We start from the raw sequence: 19,274 nt of genomic DNA on the forward strand, positions 1-19,274 counted from the left end.
AGCGCAATAAAAAGGAAAGGAGAACACCAACGGTGGTTAATGAAAAAGGAGTCAGCAAATTGCTACAAAACAGGAAAGCAACTTTATTTAAACGTTTCCCCTCAACTTTAGTTGAACGAGCTTACATCATTTCACAATCGTCATGAGATAAGAGACAGACTTGGTTATGAGGGGAATAGTAGTGCAACAAAAAGGCACAAAACCACATCTTAGAGGCAAATTTAACCAGGATCAGTATAATCATAAGTATTGGTACAAAACAGAAGTTCACACCGAATAATGAGCATGATACAAGAACAGTAAGGAAATAGCATCCTTGGTCAAAACACAACAAATTAATTTTACTGTCAAAAAAAAAAAAAAAAAAAAAAGTGGCTGTTAATTTACCTGCTCTGATATGGGGAGGTTCAGAAAGTAGTTTCCTTCCTGTCCAGGCTTTGGTCATAAAATAATTTGTCAATTCTTATACTTCCTATTATGAGGCCTGGGTCGCGTTCAGAAGGATACGCGGTAGCAAAAAGGGTTGCAACAGAATTTTTCTATTGTTCAGGCAGTACTTCACGGTTTATAAAGTTTCAAAACATTCTCCCTACTGAACATGACCCAGTTCTTGTTGTAGATTTCTTAACTGGGCCATTTCTGATACCAGACCCAAGATTATGCCATCATCCTCCTTTCCGAGGGGACTTTGTAACATAAGTGAGAATACAAACATCATAATGACATTTATGCAACTGCTCCAAATGCTGGTTAGTAGCTGTGTCTTTGTAAAGTTAGTGTCCCTTTCATTGGGTCATGGCTAGAAAGGAATACAATTTCCTAACCTTAACCTAATTCTCCTAACCTGCCATGAAAAGTCAAATCTGACAAAAGCTGTATCCATTCTAGTCAAAACCCTTTTATCGTACTACGACTAAGAGAAATAAGTGCAGGAGGTACAATCACAATTAAGAATCTGCTAATTTAATGAGGGAATTCATAAAAATAAATGGCATTGTCTTATTCTGCAAAGATTTACTAATGGATACTTAGATATAACATTGGCTCTAAATTTCAATGCGATTTCAATATTTTCTCAGTATAATTTGACATCTCTATTCATCAAAAATGAACATCCATTCTATACAAGAGAGCAATTAAAATGTACACAAATTTACAGGATATCAACAGAAGTGTGAGAAAACAGCCCCATTCATATGAACCTCCGGGAATAAACAACTGATGCCCTGTTATTAAGAGGAGCCATGATATTCCATGCAATTTACATCCGAACACACTTGGTGTAAAACCACGGATCATTTTGACAGGTTTTGTTGCTTGAGGACTTCAGTCATACGAAAAGGACTTTCAAAAGAACTGTTGGGTGGGGTGAGAAGTAGGGTAGGAGTGTGAAAAGGGAATTTGCTGAGGGTAACATCAAGGAAAGACATGGGAAATGGAAAGAAATATTTGGATGCCATAGAAGTTTTGGGGATGGGGAGGCAACATGTTGTGAGGGGCTTGGAGGATATGAGGGAATGGGTAGAGGCAAAAGCAGCTGTGGTTGAATTAAACAGACTGGTAGCCAGTGCGACTCTTCCTCCGGCCAATCAGGTAAGAGATAAGCACAAGGATGATTAGGAAGCTGAGGGCCACGCCCACAGCAATGGGCACCAGAAAGCTCAAATCAGAGTCCATGAAGCACTCCACGGCTGCCACAGGGAAGAGACAGAGAAGAAGGGTTAGCAATGATAGCATGCTAGTGATTAGCCAGCAGAAAAGACCAGTTAAGAGGAGAGAAGAAACAGGATTTGGTTAAGTCCTTTACAGACATGGAAGAAATTTTTTTTTTTTTAAAAAGCAGCAAGTTCAGAACCAAGACATATTCATCGGGGTCGGTCAGAGCATGGGCATTAATTGCAATTAGGAAAACATTTGGTCATCAGCCATCTATAGTCAACCATGTGATGAGGAATATAAGATGTGTCAATCAAAATCAATAAATTCTAATTACACACAGCTGTTACATGCCTTCGTTAACACAGCCGCTTCTCCAAGTCATTGCTTCATGAGAAAGAGCTTTCCATCCGGTGAATTTCACCATTAAGTAAACTCTGCACAGTATATTAGTCAAATTAAATCAACAATTATCCAGATGACCGAAGTTATAGCCTCAGCATAGTGAAGATAATTTAGAAGTGCTCATAGCCAGTGCCCTGGTTTCGCTTTCTTCCAATGAAATAGGCAACCAACACAATGAGGACCAGTAAAGTCAAGGCAACCCCGACCGCTATAGGAACAAGCCAGCTCTCTGTCGTATCGTCTTGGCAATCCTCCGCTGGGTGACAGTAAAGAAAGTGGGCACGGGGGGGGGGGTTGCAGGGTGGAAGAAAGGTAAAATATCAAAATGGTGAATGCATGGTCAATCATAAAGACACTTCTCAGTCAAGAATAGTTGGAAAACAAAGGAGAGATTTACTAAAATGTCCGGGGACCAATAATATTGTTAAATATTAAAAATGGTCCACGCCAGTTTATGCACAACTTCCATTCCCATTTATTGCAGCAAAAAGCCTATTGAAAAGGAATTCAAAAATTAACTTTGTTCACCGCCACAGAAGAAAATAATGTACACCGAGTTTAAACATTATGAACACCTTGCTTTTCCATGACAGACTGACCAGGTGAATCCAGATTAAAAGTATGATCCTTATTGATATCACTTGTTAAATCCACTTCAAATCAACCAGTGTAGACAAAAGAGGAGACCGGTTAAATAAGTATTTTAGCATTGCGACATCGATTGTGTATGTGTGCCATTCAGTGGGTGAACGGGAATGACAAAATTGTGTGGGAAGCATCGGAGTCAACGCGGAGTCAACATCCCGGTTGAACGCTTTCGACACCTTGTAAAAAATATTAGGAAGGTGTTCAGCGTATCTTAATTTGAAGAATGGGTCTGTCCTGTGATTTCCCATTTCTTAACATGCTGCTTTATGAATTCATAAACTAGGAGAGAGAAAAAAATAGGAGCCAAATAATCCAATTCATTAATGTAAATTTAATCAAACGTGATTGAATCTCAAAATGGAGCTGCTTCGTTGAGCAAGGCACAAAATTGTCACAATCATAACATTTGATCATGTCAAGTGAATGAAAATAGGGTATAGTAAATGTTTTCAAAATTGTATTTTAGAACTGATTGTTGACGAGGTCAAGAAAAAAATACAATTTTAAAACCAAAGTAACAAACAGAATTTGTACAAAAGCTGTCAATTTTCCAAGACAACACACTGGAATGTAAAAGCAATAATATATTTGAAAAGGGAAAAAAAGCAAATCATTCACATATACAGCATCTTAAATGTTCTGGGGTTGACTGATTGATCAACAGAAATTAAAGGCGGCAATCAAATTTCTTCATGTCTCATGCAGACCATCTCACTACGACAAAGCGATAATACACAGCAACTACCCATTTTCACCTGCCCTAACAGTACGACAATATACACATGTACTGCAAATCCTGTGGACAATCATCCTTTCTCCTACTCGATCGATTGGTGCAACTTACAAGCGGTCAACTAGGCAGGGTTAGAGTCAATTCCATTTCATTTAAGTCAATTCAGGAAGTAAACTGAAATTATAATTCCAATTTTCCTCATGAAAAAGCTGAGGCAAATTGGAATTATAATTTATTAATTGAAATGGAATAGACCCCAGCCGTGGTCACAAGTGCCCCCTTACTAAGTGGCAGCTTTCGGGAGCAACAACACAGCAACAGCTATAATATACACAGGTGTAACATTTCAGCACACATTTTCAATTTATGTCAAACTTACTGAACAATTTAGTGCATTTAAATGTATAAAAAAAAAAGAATAATCACCATCTGCGAAGAATAGGTTTGAATGACCGCAAATAATCAGAGCTATCCCTTTTATAAAACCTAACGCCAACATATGACTGGAGGGGTTGTGTGTTATCTTTCTTTTCAGGTTTGTCTTTTACATCCTCAAACTAGGCATGGCCTTTTCAAAGTTAATTAAACACTTGATAGATTTCACACTACACAATGTGAGCCAGTCAGTCAAAGTCAGAGACACTGACATTGGTGGCAACCATACGTCAAGTACTGCTGTGCGTGAATATAAATGACGGATGCCTTGTTTTGTCAAATCAACTTAGAGACGGAACTATACGCCAGCAATACCACCTTTTCTTTTTACCCGAGTTGCGGCCACACATTTCAGTCAAAAAGTCACATCTCCAAATTCAAAAACTAATGACCGACTAGTGGATGATCAGTAACGACCTGAAAGAGCAAGGAGCGCAAAGCAGCAGACCTTGATCCTGGTTAGTTCGTAAAAGAGTTCCTGAGCCAAATCAACAAAGCTACTCAATGATGTCTCATTGAGCAGCGAGACAAATGTGAAATGTTCAAGTCAGTCAAAATGGTGCAGCGCTACAATGAATTGTGAGGATGAATAAAACCACAAAAGAAAGGTTGAATGAAAATACACAAATTCAATAAGAACATAAAGAAACAAAAAAAGGTATGCCAAAGGGAGGGAGGGAGCAAGTGCATGATTCATAGTGAAAAGGGCACAGCCCCCAATTGTCACAGCTCCTTGTGAAAATGTGCAAACTGTAGCACAAGGACTTTAACTGGTGTTTCTATGAAATGTGCTACTTCATAAAAAGCGTCCCTACCCTGAATGAGAAGCCTCCGGTGAGTAATGTCAGATGGGTCAGGTGCAATCACTGAGAATTTTCAATAAATAAGGCCTTAACTGGTTCCAAAGGTTTCAAAAAATTGCACTGGCTAACACAGAGGTCAAATAATCCTGCACTTGCTCCTTTACAACAGAAAAAAAAAGATTAAACAAATCAAACAAAACGGAAATCACAAACAAATAAACGGGGTATGACAGTCGAACCTGGTCCTGGAGAGCATTGAGTCTTCAGGTTTACCTAAGCAAAGCTAGACTAAGCTCAAGTCTAAGAGCAGCTCTTAAGAGTGGCTGAAGTAAGGAGGTGACAGTCTGACTATTCCAGTTGTACAAGTCAGTCGTCAATTGAAAAACTGCACTGAGACAGCCATCCAGGACCAGGCGTTGGGACCGCCACCCCACACAAGGATCAACCTGTGTTCTTGATTAATTATCACAGATTCATGATCACAGATTGCTTTTAGAGGGTCTGATATCCCACATAGGTCTTCCTACGACCAATCACGTAAGCAATCACTACAATGAGAATCAAGCCAGCCAGGGCGGCACCAACAATGATAGGGATTAAGATGCTGGTGTCATCCAGTGAACATTCATGGGCTGCAGACGAGAGAGAGAATCAATGAGCACAACTTGGAACATCATCTTCTCATGATCATTTGGTTAAATCTTTTTAGGGCAGAAGCATAGCATGACCTCAAATACTTACCCGTTTCACCAAACTGGACATGTAACCTATTCTACTGAGGCCCATAATGGTTATTACAGTCTATGTCTCAGTTTCAAGCATGTTAGCTGCATTTGGCTTTAGAAATCCTAGTAAGCTGTAGAATACCACTAACATAAGGGTTATGACGCAAATTCACCATCTCAGGAAGTCACCTACCTGTAGCGAATTCGCCTTTGATTACTTCAAAGGGCTGGACGCGAAGCTCAAACGTGTAAAGAGTGAGCGTGTCGGTGACGTTTAAGGTCTGCTCCTTGTTGCACATGTAGGAGCTGCCTACCGCCGCCGCCCAAATGGACATGTTGGTATTGACTGCAACGACGGGAGCCCCTGGACATAACACACAGAGTGAGCAATGTTCTAATATGCATTGCATGTACTATGCAGGTGCTGAGTGTGTAATGTATACTGTTTATTACAAAGCTGCACTGTTTCCAAGAAAAATGGCAGCTTGGGGAGAATAAAGTTGATCCTATCCTAACATCCAATTAGGGACTTCGTTTCTGAAGGGGTTTGTAGTGCATTGCTGCTTACCAGTGGCTGGTATCACTGTGACATTCAGAGTGTGCAGTTGGAACTTCTTGCCGTCCTGTAACGTGCAAGGAAACACTTATCAGTTTGACTGAAACAGACCCTACTCTGTATTTGTCCAATTGTCTACATGCTAAATGCAGACAACCAGGATAATACCGGACTTGGTTTGACATTTTTTTTTTCGTTGCCTTACGTTGCTGAACATGAACACGATGGTGATTGTATCTGATGTCAACATGAGATCGCTGCTGTTGGCCCTACAGGCTCCGCCCACTTCAGTCATATTAGGCACCAGGTTGATGGTCTCCTCTTTCTAATAAAGGGGAAAACCCAGGTCGGTAAACAACACTAACATACTAGCAACAAAGACCTATCTTCATAGACAAGAAAATCATGTTCTCTGACAAACATATCTGAAAATGTTCCATTGAACAAACTATTGCATGCTAAAATAAGAAACGTCAAAGGGCCTATTTTACAATCGCTATCCTACTTGTATACATACGTCTCCTTGCTTGTAGCCGATCTGTAGGCCGAAGGTGGCCATCAGGCAGGCTGTGCTGTTGACGTCGGTTGCGATGCTGTACTTTCCAGTAGTGGGCGTGGGCAGTGTAGGAGTAGAAGTGGGGGCAGCTGTGGTGGTAACGGTTGTGGTGGGCGCCACAGTGGTGGAGGTCATGTCAGCGGAGCATATGGTGTCTGTGTAGGGAAAACAGAGAACCTATTAAGTTCAGAGAACCAATGGGGTTGGGATCAATTGCATTTCAGGAAGTAAACTGAATTTCAGTTCACTTGAATTGACCCTTGTTAATTGGAATTGACCACAACCCTGGAGAAAACACAGTAAAATAGTTTGACATACAGTGCATTCGGAAAGTATTCAGACCCCTTGACCATTCGCACATTTTGTGACGTTACAGACTTATTCAAAAATGAAAAAGCAAAAACAGTTAAGACAATTTTGCAAATATCACATTTACATAAGTATTCAGACCCTTACTCAGTACTTTGTTGATGCACCTTTGGCAGCAATTACAGCCTCGAGTCTTCTTGGGTATGACAAGCTTGGCACACATGTATTTGGGGAGTTTATCCCACTGTTCTCTGCAGATCCTCTCAAGCTCTGTCCGGTTGGATGGGGAGTGCCGCTGCACAGCTTTTTTCAGGCTGGGCCAATCAAGGACATTCAGAGACATGTCCCTAAGCCATCAAACCAGATTTACTCCAAACGTGACGCTTGGCATTCAGGCCAAAGAGTTCAATCTTGGTTTCATTAGACCAGATAATCTTGTTTCTCATGTTCTGAGAGTCCTTCAGGTGCATCCTGGCAAACTCCAAGCGGGCTGTCATGTGCCTTTTACTGAGGAGTGGATTCCGTCTGGCCACTCTACCATAAAGGCTGGATTGGTGGAGTGCTGCAGAGATGGTTGTCATTCTTGAAGGTTCTCCCATGTCCACAGAAGAACTCTGGAGCTGTCAGTGACCATCAGGTTCTTGATCATCTCCCTGACCAATGTCCTTCTCCCCCGATTGCTCAGTTAGAGCTGGCTGCCTAGACTAGGAAGTCTTGGTGGTTCCAATCTTTCATTTAAGAATGATGGAGGCCACTGCGTTCTTGGGTACCTTCAATGCTGCAGACATTTTTTTGTACCCTTCCCCAGATCTGTGCTTCGACACAATCCTGTCTCGGGGATCTACAGACAATTCACTCGACCCCATGGCTTGGTTTTCACTCTGACGTGCACTGTCAACTGTGGAACCGTATATAGACAGGTGTGTGCCTTTCCAAATCATGCCCAATCAATTGAATTTACCACAGGTGGACTCCAATCAAGTTGTAGAAACATCAAGGATGATCAATGGAAACAGGTTGCACCTGAGCTCAATTTCGAGTTTCATAGCAAAGGGTCTGAATACTTGGGTAAATATGGTATTTCTTTAAAAAAAAATGTTTTTAAATACATTTCCAAAAACCTGTTTTCGCTTTGTCATTATTTTGTTTAGATTGACGAGGGAAAAATTATTTAATCTATTTTAGAATTAACAAAATGTGGAAAAAGTCGAGGAGACTGAATATTTTCCGAATGCACTGTTTGATTGTGGCACAGTTGATCTTAAAATGGCCTGATGCACGTACTACCTACCGGTGTCACTTTTGCTGCCGTTAATCACAAACGCCTGTAGAGCAACATCATACAGTGTCTGAATGACAGACTCTACTGTCCGGACATCTGCACTCTTGCAGGAGTAGTAGGTGTCCACACTCACATTGGTGATAATTGACTTCACCGTCACAGACTTGGTTTCTAAAAGCAAGGATTGTCAAATATCAGCAAGAAGGATTGACAAATATCAGCATGTGTCATATCAACTACAGTACTAAATTTGTATATCGCGAATTAACAGTATCATGACATCATAACTATGTAGTCACTAGTTCGTTACCTTTTGATGTAGAGTTGGGGAAGACGCTTGAGTCATTGAGATTGTAGGAGAAGATAATGGTATCTACTTGGTAGGTTTTGTTCTTTTTAGTGAAATCCACTGTCCAACTGTGCCCATCTCCAAAACTGAGTTTCAATGTCGATGTTGTGTTATCACAGGCGCTCCCTTCGGTTGTCACATTTTCAGGCAGTACCAAAATAACAGTTTCACTCTGAAAGAGGACGAATATATTGGACAGTCATTAAAATATCCCTTTTATCATTTCCCGCCAAGTACTTCCTTAGGTACAGTGCCATTTCGCATCATGACAAAATAGTACAGTAGACATAACATAACTGTGTCCATTATAATGACGGATTAGCAGGGGGGAAAAAATAAATATTTCATATTCTGGGACAACGGGTGGGTCTAATCCTGATTGGTTAAAACCGGCATCCATCCGGTGTCTATTTCACAAGTTACCACTGGCTAAATCTATGAAGGTAAAATGTCTATTTATTCTGTTCCATCTGACTGCGCAATCCAATGTCTCATCTGCCCAGCCAAGCAATTTATAGACTTGATCTCCACTATAAAAAGCATAGACAATCTAACATTTCTTTTAAACTAACAGTTTTCAGAGATTTGTATAAATCTTGCTATCCTTCTCTCCAAGATTTGCAACATTGTTTCAATATTCAATCTCCATCTGCCTCATAGTAATTAACGTATCGTGAGTAGGGACGAGACAGGCAGCGGTTTTCAGCCGGTCTAAATTATGAAATCAGCTGGCATCATTTTTATGGATATATACAAAGAAATGTTAACCGAAAATGGGTGAAACTAAATGAAGTGTAGCTAGTTTGCAGTCTTCCCAGCTTCAGTTGGAAGTGATTGTAGTAGCTGTGTTGTTGGCTAGCTCCTATGAACAACGGTGTCCTGACGGGTAAGCAAATTTTCCATGCCAGGCAAAACCACGCCTCATTAGCTCATTGTTATGGATGTATTCAAATAAATGTCAACAGAAAACAGCTTATACAAATACTTCGCTGTTATTCTGGCTGCTTTTTTAAATGACTAAGTTAGCTGTAGTTGGCTAGCTCACAAGCAAGCGATAAGCATGTTGCCAGCCAGTATGGCAATGGAACATTTAGAATGAACGACTGGGTCGGGTCCATAAACACAGAACGACTGGGTCGCATCTCTAGCAACCGAACTGAGAACAAACGACCAGTCGGCTTGGGTAGCAACCCTAGATTTGTGCCGGGACTATCTCTTGTGGAAGGATGAAATAGTATGAATAAATTCATCAAAATAATATTTTTAATTACATTGCTAACCCGGCCCTCATCATCATCTCGAGCCTAACAACATGCCAATATATCCTCCGAGGGCATTTTCACTTAAATTAGGCTTTTTTATTGCTAGGGACAATAACTTTGACAAACCCTGGTGTAACAAGACAAGCCATGACAATTACAGGATAAAGCACTGGACAGACAGAAGACTTCCTCTTGTCCACTCTGAGATTACATTAAGAACTATATTTGTCAAAGTAGACACTCAACTCAAAACTTATTAAGCAGTGACAAATCATATCAAGAGTTATTTATAGGCCTACGTATATTACCATGTAGAAAAACATTTAAAGAGTAAATACACACCTTATTTACACCAACTTCATATGTGACTGAGAAGTTGACCATCAAATTGGCGTAGAGGCATAATTTGTTCTCTGTGTTGTTGACTGACACTTCAGTCCCATGTGATCGATGGAGTTCTGAAATAAAAAATGAACAGCCATTTTCTTGACATGTTATGCTGCAGAATGTTGGGGGACTCCTGAAAACAAACTAAATTTCAATAAATTCACAGTAAACACACAGCATAGGTAGCCTAACATGAGTTTTGGTCATTTTCTAGTTGCCTTCACAAGTACCCAAAAGATATAAATTCTTGTAAAACTCAGTGGGGAACACACTGTATGCTAACAATTTCCAAACCTTCATTGTTGTGAAAGTGTTCATCATCTGAGCAATCTCACATGGAACTAAATGGGCCCCGTTTCCAGATTGCGACGGAACTTAGGTTTACAATTGTTTTAAAGAGGCATTGTTCCTACCACGCAGAGAGAATGTTTGAAGTGTTAATCTTAACATTAGAATTACCCCACAAAACTGATGACAGATTAGCTCCTGGAACGATATTAGCCCCTATGGCTGCAAATATTGAAGTGGCTAATCATGCTTTGGCTTCCCAACAACAATGCACCAAATTATAGATTGGGCATTTCATTGCACACATGTTACAACATCATGAAATACATTGAGGCAAAATAAATTACAGACATTAGCCTATTGGAAAAATAGAACTCTATTTTTTTTAGAAAACATTTCACCATTATTTAACTCGGCAAGTCAATGCAATCTCAGTTTTTATTTTAAGTATATTTTCATCCTTTACTTGATTGTAACACTTTGGCAACTTTGTATTTGCAGTCAATTTCATTCTGAAGATACCAGCAGTCAGAAGCTAAATATTTATCAGTCTATGTTTAGCAGAGATATTCTATGAACAAAGTGACATGGCAGGCCAAAAAAACTAACTACGCACTAAGCTGTTCTAGTGGTCTGAGGCAGTCAGTTAATAACAAGCGTTTCCAAATGAAACTTTAGTACAGGTTATTTTGGGAAACAGCTGAGATGTAACGATGCTCCTACAAAGGTTCTAACAATGAACTAAGCCTGAAGACGCTTTTGTAAATCACCAGTGACCCTGTGTCCCGTCACCCTGAGTGACTTGATATCAGAGGCCTTAGCTTGCAACAGAGGACTGGGGCCATTTCTCAACTGAAAACATTCTAATGAAAATTAAAAAAATTGGAAGGGAAAAAAAAACACACTTGGAAGGATTCTGACTTGAATATCAAATGAGTCCTGGCAACACTATGGCAGGAGGCCAAAACCTATCCAGGCTCAATGTGCAAATTCCTTCTATCAATCATAACAAGGGGGTTGGTTTATAGACAGCAACTGCTATAGCAATCACTTCGGTTACTGTGCAGGTTTAAAATGTTAGTGCAGCTTTTTTTTACAATTAAATAACAAAAGGTCAATCAGCAGATACTTGGTCACGAGACAACTTCCTGATCAACGCGCAAAGCCATATATCATAAATAAGATACAGCTAACGTTACTGAAGTGAGAATCCTTAACGCAAATTTAGCTGAGATTTTGGATTGAACTGGATTTACAACAGTATAGTAACGCTAACGTTGTCTAGCTAGTAACTTACATATTGATACCTAAGCAAATGTGTGACTGGTAGCTAACGTTACTTAGCAAACTACGAGTTGTGAGCCTATTTCAGTCATCTAACATGTTAGACATGTTCCAAATGAACAGGGCGAATGAAGCTGGTCGATGTTGTCGTTGACATGTTTGGTAACGACACATAAGGACGATATTGCTAGCTAAGCCAAATGAAAGACAATGCCAAACATGACTTGGCGTTTAAGAGACAGCTGTTACTTTCCCTGTACACCCAGAAGTCCTTTCTGTAACATGACCTGTCAACTAAGACATATATTAAAACCACAGCGAACGTTAGCTAGTTAATTTAACATGACAGGTCAACAGTGCCATAAACTTAATGTCTTAGATTATTGGGTCTTTGATTGCCGGTAAAGTTGCGTGAAATTCACATGAATAAGTCTTCACTTGTAATTTATTTGTTGAGTTAAACTTAGCTACAGCTAATGTTTGACAGAAAACTAGCTAACTACCCTAGCTAGCTACTGGCGCAGCAAATAAATAACGTAGTTAGCTCAAGCAATATGGCTGAAGATAGGCCTGCCGCCCGAAGTGACGGAGCACCGAAAGTTTCCTCTTATGGATTACAATATTACCCAACGATGACACAAAGCAATATTTCGTTCAATTCTGTAAACATACCATTTCCAAGAGCAAGGAACAAAATCAGAAACGCACGGCGAAACATGATGACTTGGTAGCCAAAAGACCTGTTCAGGAAACGACAACAGCTTACGACTTCAGCTACCTTCCAAGTGCAGCTCGAGAGCATCCGCTCGTCAGCAATACTAAAAAAGAAAGAAAAAGTACTTCCGGGTCACGGAATTTCTGGAACAATAAAAGTCCCCCGCGTAATAGTAAAAAAAGTGTCCTTAATCTGTATTTATCTATGATATATGAAAAATTATTTTCTAAACATTAACTATGATAAATATTTGTTCATATTTAAGTGAAATGTGCATTAAATGTGGGTCAAATAAATGCTCCCAATGCAGTACACATGTACACACATATATTAAATATATTTTGGTTACAGGGAACTATTCTAGGTGCCGAAGTAAAAGTTGAGTTGGGATTACTCACTAGGGTCTATAAAATATATATATGGTGTTATTTCATGGAGGCCTTCAATCTAAATACCCAGCAAAACCTTCTCCTCAACCCACTCCATAACCCCCAATGCAATACATTGGTCTTTAAATTACATATTGGCATAGAGAAAAAAGTATTCTGTGAACCGATGTAAAATGTATTATGCCGATGTACACTACCATTCAAAAGTTTGGGGTCACTTAGAAATGTCCTTGTTTTTGAAAGAAGCACATTTTTTGTCCATTAAAATTCCAAATTAATCAGAAATACAGTGTAGACATTGTTCATGTTGTAAATAACTATTGTAGCTGGAAACAGTTGATATTTAATGGAATATCTACATAGGCGTACAGAGGCCCATTATCGGCAAACATCACTCCTGTGTTCCGATTGCATGTTGTGTTAGCTTATCCAAGTTTATAATTTTAAAAGGCTAATTGAGCATTAGAAAACCCTTTTGCAAGTATGTTAGCAGAGCTGAAAACTGTTGTACTGATTAAATAATCAATAAAACTGGCCTTTAGACTAGTTGAATATTTGGAACATCAGCATTTGCTGATTTGATTACAGGGTCAAAATGGCCACAAAGAACTTTCTTCTGAAACTATTCAGTTTATTCTTGTTCTCAGAAAAGAAGGCTATTCCATGCAAGAAATTGCAAAGAAACTTAATATTTCGTACAACGCTGTGTACCCTGTGGCCCCAGTGCACAACTGAGTACATTGGAGTGCCAAGTTTGAGAAACAGACGCCTCACAAGTCCTATACTGGCAGCTTCATTAAATAGTACCCTTTTGCCCTTCTTAATCATTTTAATCAGCCAGTCTGAGATATGGCTTTTTTTGCAACCCTGCCTGGAAGGCCAGCATCCCGGAGTCACCTCGTCACTGTGATTTTAATGCACAATTTATTTTCGCTTTTCTTTAAACAAAAAAAAAAAACAGGGACATTTCTAAGTGACCCCAAGCTTTTGAACGGTAGTGTATGTGCTGCCCCTCTTCCCTGATTCTATGCTGGGCATGCAATATCAAGTGTGCCTCTATGTAGTGTTGTCTCAAACAAATGATCCATAGCCTATAGGCCTAGGATATACGAAATGCATGCTCGGAGAAGCACAGGGCAAAGTTATTTAGAAGAAAATATACTTCATTTTTTTGGGCTGCTGGGATGGTGTAAATAAAACTATCCCAAACATTAACCCTGGCATGCTCTGCTCTTGCTGATGTAAACCTTTTTGTAGTGCCTAACCTATCATGACTCAGGACAGGACCCAGATGCAGACACGGGAGGAGGATAGTACAGGTCCCATATTTATTAGAAACAGGGGGCAGGCAAAGGGCGTGTCGAGGGCAGGCAGGTACAGGACAGCAGGCAGGCTCTGGGTCAGGGCAAGCAGAATGGTCAGAACCGGGAGAAACAGGTGACAAAGGGCTGTGAGACAGAGGTTTAATCCTAGACACATGAAAAGTGTGATGTATACAGAAGGTAGGGGCAACAGAAGACAAACAGCAGAGGGGCTAAGGATCTTGGAGATGGGGAAAGGGCTGATAAAACAGGGGGGACAGTTTGCGGGACTCTACCTGGAGGGGCAGATCCCAACTGGACAGCCATACCCTCTGCCCGAGACTATAACGGGGAGCCGGGGTCTGGTGAAGGTTATCTTGGCATCGATACCTGGAGGTGGTCTTGAGAAGAGCTGACCAAGCTCTCTTCTCTAGGTACAGCGACAACGGTGGACGAACATCTGGGCTGAGGGTATGCCTACCATCCTCTTGCTCCGGGAAGAGTGGGGGCTGATATCGGAGGGAGCACTCAAAAGGCGAGAGACCAGTGGCTGAGCAAGGGAGGTTGTTGTGGGCGTACTCTACCCACAAAAGCTACTGGCTCCAGGTGGTGGGATTGGCGGAGACCAGGCAGCGAAGAGTCATCCCCGGGTCTTGATTGGCTCACTCCGACTGATCGTTAGACTGAGGGTGGAACCCGGAGGAGAAGGCTGGCCGACGACCCAATGAGCATGCAGAACTCTCTCCAGAACTGACGAGAACTAAGGACCCGGGTCGGAAGGATCTAAGGATCCATGGATCCGGAAGCTGTACTGCACCATGAGCTGGGCCACCTCCTTAGCTGAGGGTAGCTTGCGGAGAGGTATGTGGGCGGCTTGGGGAGAGGGAAGTGGGCGGCTTTGGAAAACCGTTCCACCACGGTAAGGATAACCATGTTGCCATCAGATGGGGGGAGACCAATGACAAAGGTAGAAATTGGTAGAAATTGGCAAACCCCAGGAAGTGTTGCAGCTGCACTCTGGAGGTGGGTTGCGGCCAATCCACCACCGCTCTCACCTTTTCAGGATCCATCTGGATGTTGCCTGCAGCTATGATATAGCCCAGATGGTGGAGTGATGGAATTTGCATTTTTCCACTTTGACATACAGCTGGTTCTCCAGAAGACGCTGGAGGACTTGTCTGACATGTTCTTGAGCTGTGTGGGAAAACACGAGGATGTCATCAAGGTAGATGAATACGAACCGGTTCAACATGTCCCGGTTCGTCATTGACCAGTGCCTGGAACACAGCAGGAGCGTTGGCCAGTCCAAACTACATCACCAGGTATTCGTTGTGCCCGCTAGCCATGTTAAAGGCGGTCTTCCACTCACCCCCTTCCCAGATCCGTACCAGATGGTAGGCGTTCTGGAGGACACGGCGTAGCTGGTAAGAATCTGCTGGGTCAATCATGGCCTGTTCTTACTATCACGACTCAGGATATGACCCAGATACAGACATGGGAGGAGGATAGTGCAGTTCTCAGATTATTTATTAGAAACACGGGGCAGGCAAATGGCAGGTCAAGGGAAGGCAGAGGCTCGTGATCAGGTCAGAATCAGGACGGCAGGCAGGCTTGGCGTTAGGGCAGGCAGAATGGTCAGAACCGGGAAAAACTAGAAAACAGAACTAGAGAAGCAGGAAGACGGGAAAGACCTGACAAAGACAAGACGAACTGGCAATAGACAAACAGCAAACACAGGTATAAATACACAGGGGATAATGGGAAGCTGAGTGACACCTGGAGAGGGGTGGAGACAAGCACAAAGAGAGGTGAAACAGATCAGGGTGTGACATAACCAATGGCTTTGCTGTGTACGGTGGCACTTCAGGAAGCGAAATGCTTCTTCCGAAAATCCATTTTGGTTTGTCAAAAAAACTTTTCAATGGCCAATTGGAAAACCAGTTGTCACTAGTGTTAAATAATCTTAGGAATATGTGGGACAAGAAGAGGTAACATTCAACATCTTGTTAATCAGATTAAGGAATAGCTGGAGTTGATCTAGCCTTTGAGCCCGTCACCCATATATTTATTTTTTATTTAACTAGGCAAGTCAGTTAAGAACACATTTTTATTTACAATGAGGCCTAGCCTGGCCAAACCCTAACGATGCTGGGCCAATTGTGCGCCGCCCTATGGGACTCCCAATCACGGTAATGTAATGAGATAGGAGATGAGGATGACAGCACAAATGTAAGTCAGTGCAACACAGTCAAAACAAACTAATTGATACAAAAACACCAATCAAACACTGAGTGGGGAGGAGAAATGCAGCGAAACGTAAACATGGTGTTTCTATAAAACACCAAATAATAGTAAACAAGCAATGTTAGCATGTGATATCTGTGCAAATTGGTATCACTTTGATTCTATTGGCCTACCTTCAGATGGGGGCCAATTCTCAATGCAACTCAAAATCATGTCAAGTTCAAGTACATCCCATTGAAAAATGGATTTAGTCTTAAAGCGGACTGTGACACATTTATACATTCTAATGCTAGAGACAACAAGGTGAAATTCAAGAAAACAGTACGATATGTCACACCCTGATCTGTTTCACCTGTCGTTGCGATTGGCTCCACCCCCCTCCAGGTGTCACCCATCTTCCACTGACCATTCCGCCTGAGCCTGCCTGTCGACCTGTACCTTTGCCCCACCTCTGGATTGTTGACCTCTGCCTACCCTGAGCCTGCCTGCCGACCTGTACCTTTGCCCCACCTCTGGATTGTTGACCTCTGCCTACCCTGAGCCTGCCTGCCGACCTGTACCTTTGCCCCACCTCTGGATTGTTGACCTCTGCCTTTATCTTCAGCCTGCCTGCCGACCTGTACCTTTGCCCCACCTCTGGATTGTTGACCTCTGCCTACCCTGAACCTGCCTGCCGACCTGTACCTTTGCCCCACCTCTGGATTGTTGACCTCTGCCTACCCTGAGCCTGCCTGCCTGCCGACCTGTACCTTTGCCCCACCTCTGGATTGTTGACCTCTGCCTACCCTGAGCCTGCCTGCCGACCTGTACCTTTGCCCCACCTCTGGATTGTTGACCTCTGCCTACCCTGAGCCTGCCTGCCGACCTGTACCTTTGCCCCACCTCTGCCTAACCTGAGCCTGCCTGCCGACCTGTACCTTTGCCCCACCTCTGGATTGTTCACCTCTGCCTACCCTGAGCCTGCCTGCCGACCTGTACCTTTGCCCCACCTCTGGATTGTTGACCTCTGCCTACCCTGAGCCTGCCTGCCGACCTGTACCTTTGCCCCACCTCTGGATTGTTGACCTCTGCCTACCCTGAGCCTGCCTGCCTGCCGACCTGTACCTTTGCCCCACCTCTGGATTGTTGACCTCTGCCTACCCTGAGCCTGCCTGCCGACCTGTACCTTTGCCCCACCTCTGGATTGTTGACCTCTGCCTACCCTGAGCCTGCCTGCTATCCGGTACCGTTACCCCACCTCTGGTTTACTGACCCCTGCCTGCCTTGACCCGTCTATTGCCTGCTCCTGTTGGATTATTAAACCATTGTTAATTTGACATTGTATCTGGTATGAAGGTAAGACCCAGATGCAGACAAACAGAGAATGCAAATGAGGATCAGGTACAAAACCTATTGCTTGTAGAGTTTAAATGAGGGAATGTCAACTGCTCTGAGAAGATCTTCAAGTTATCCAACTTAATGTGTAAAATGCACACACACTTTTGAAGTTGAAGAACCTGCTTCTGATTCTCATCCTGATGTAGCCAAGAGTTCATACAGTAGATGGAGTGTCAGTGGTGCAGCGCAATCAAATCTCAGACACCAAAGATATTGGGAATGAATACTACCAACTAGACAGGAAGTTGTGGTTTATCAAATGAGGTTTATCAGATGAGGAAATCATAAGCTCTCTGAAAACTGAATCAGATGAGCAGCATGTAACTGGAGAGTTTGACATCAAAATAAGCGAGGATACACTCAAGTGTGTTGTCAAGTGAGGCAAATTTTGGCTCATGCTTACCACTCCAAATAATGGTATCTTTATGTCGACTCGTGACGAATAGGAAAGAAGTGGTACGTATTTTAAAAAGTTCTCACGGGTAGGCCTATTTGCACCACCAAGAAACATGGTCCAGAAAAGTCGGATCCGTAGCCTCTTCCTTTTTAAAAACAACTCAGCATACTTTAAAAAACGTACAAAATCTAACACTAAAACAAAAACAGGCTGCTTATCATCAACTGTGGATGGGGTGTGTTGTGGATGGGCTTCCTATTTTAACGAAAATGGTTAGGTAGGTGTAGGCCACCAGGCCCAATGGGCAATCCACAATCAGTTGTCTGGACTTCACAGAAAAGTGAACATTCACAGTTGCAATGTATTTTCTACAAACCGCTATGATGTCAATATCAAACTGAAAAAGGTGTCACACCCTGATCTGTGTTGCTTGTCTCTCGCCCATTTGCCCCATTATCCCCTGTGCATTTATACCTGTGTTGTCTGTTGCCAGTTCGTCTTGTCAAGCCTACCATACTCCTGTTTCTCGTTGGTTCCTGTTTTCCAGTTCTCCCGGTTTTGACCATTCTGCTTGCCCTGCCCTGGATTACTGACCTCTGCCTGCCCTTGACCTGTCGTTTGCCTGCCCCCTGTTTTGTTCACAGAACTGTTTATTTAAAGAAATGTAAAAATGTATTCATTACTAAATTTAACTAACATTAGTTAATCCAGAGATTCTTACATTTGCATCGATTCGGTAGTCTCACCCAGATCATTATGGCATTTGTAGTTCTTTATGAAATCCACATTAGCAGGTAATTAGCATTTAATTTGTGGGTGGTAAATACAGGCAAATATTTTGATAAAAGTTACCTTGTCCGAGAGAGATTTACATGGTTATCGAATCGTCATGCCAGGGTAAGCCTACACGAAACACAGCCCTTATTTTAAGTGTTTCTAAATCTTCCCTCTGACAAATGTATGGTGGAAAAACAAATTGGAACCATTTCCCTGTTTTGACCACTAGGATTTTATGGATATTATGACTCTTCCACTGTGGGACTCTATTGGAAGCGTCTTAATGCACATTATGTACATTACCATTTAAAAGTTTGGGGTCACTTAGAAATGTCCTTGTTTTTGAAAGAAAAGCACATTTTTGTCCATTAAAATAACACCAAATTGATTAGAAAT

General features: G+C 41.9%; 1 protein-coding gene across 3 annotated transcripts; it reads right to left on the reverse strand.

Moving 5' to 3' along the window:
* Nucleotides 1-63: 63 nt before the first annotated feature.
* On the reverse strand, nucleotides 64-12,486 carry LOC135545999 (lysosome-associated membrane glycoprotein 2-like). Of its 3 annotated transcripts, none has more exons than XM_064974051.1 (9): nucleotides 12,351-12,486; nucleotides 10,062-10,177; nucleotides 8,419-8,629; nucleotides 8,118-8,279; nucleotides 6,479-6,672; nucleotides 6,167-6,286; nucleotides 5,974-6,028; nucleotides 5,599-5,769; nucleotides 64-1,691 (listed from the first exon to the last, which is right to left on the reverse strand). In XM_064974051.1, exons 1-9 carry the CDS (start codon nucleotides 12,478-12,480, stop codon nucleotides 1,549-1,551), a joined length of 1,302 nt encoding a protein of 433 aa, XP_064830123.1. In that variant the 5' UTR covers nucleotides 12,481-12,486; the 3' UTR covers nucleotides 64-1,548. The 3 variants fall into 3 exon arrangements, with proteins under 3 accessions (XP_064830123.1, XP_064830122.1, XP_064830124.1); XM_064974050.1 differs by having other exon boundaries at nucleotides 1,574-2,317; XM_064974052.1 differs by lacking the exon at nucleotides 64-1,691 and adding an exon at nucleotides 2,513-5,312.
* Between the last annotated feature and the right edge of the window lie 6,788 nt (nucleotides 12,487-19,274).

The sequence above is a fragment of the Oncorhynchus masou genome, chromosome 9 (assembly GCF_036934945.1).
Source record: "Oncorhynchus masou masou isolate Uvic2021 chromosome 9, UVic_Omas_1.1, whole genome shotgun sequence".
Lineage (NCBI taxonomy): Eukaryota > Metazoa > Chordata > Actinopteri > Salmoniformes > Salmonidae > Oncorhynchus > Oncorhynchus masou.

Bases quoted from the DNA above. Each gene is read 5' to 3' on its own strand.
- LOC135545999 (XM_064974050.1), bottom strand. From the start codon at position 12,480: ATGCTCTCGAGCTGCACTTGGAAGGTAGCTGAAGTCGTAAGCTGTTGT. The intron at 10,178-12,350 runs GTATGTTTACAG...TTTTTATTTCAG, and splicing joins GTTCCTTGCTCTTGGAAATG to AACTCCATCGATCACATGGG. The intron at 6,673-8,117 runs GTAGGTAGTACG...TTCCCTACACAG, and splicing joins CGGCAGCAAAAGTGACACCG to ACACCATATGCTCCGCTGAC.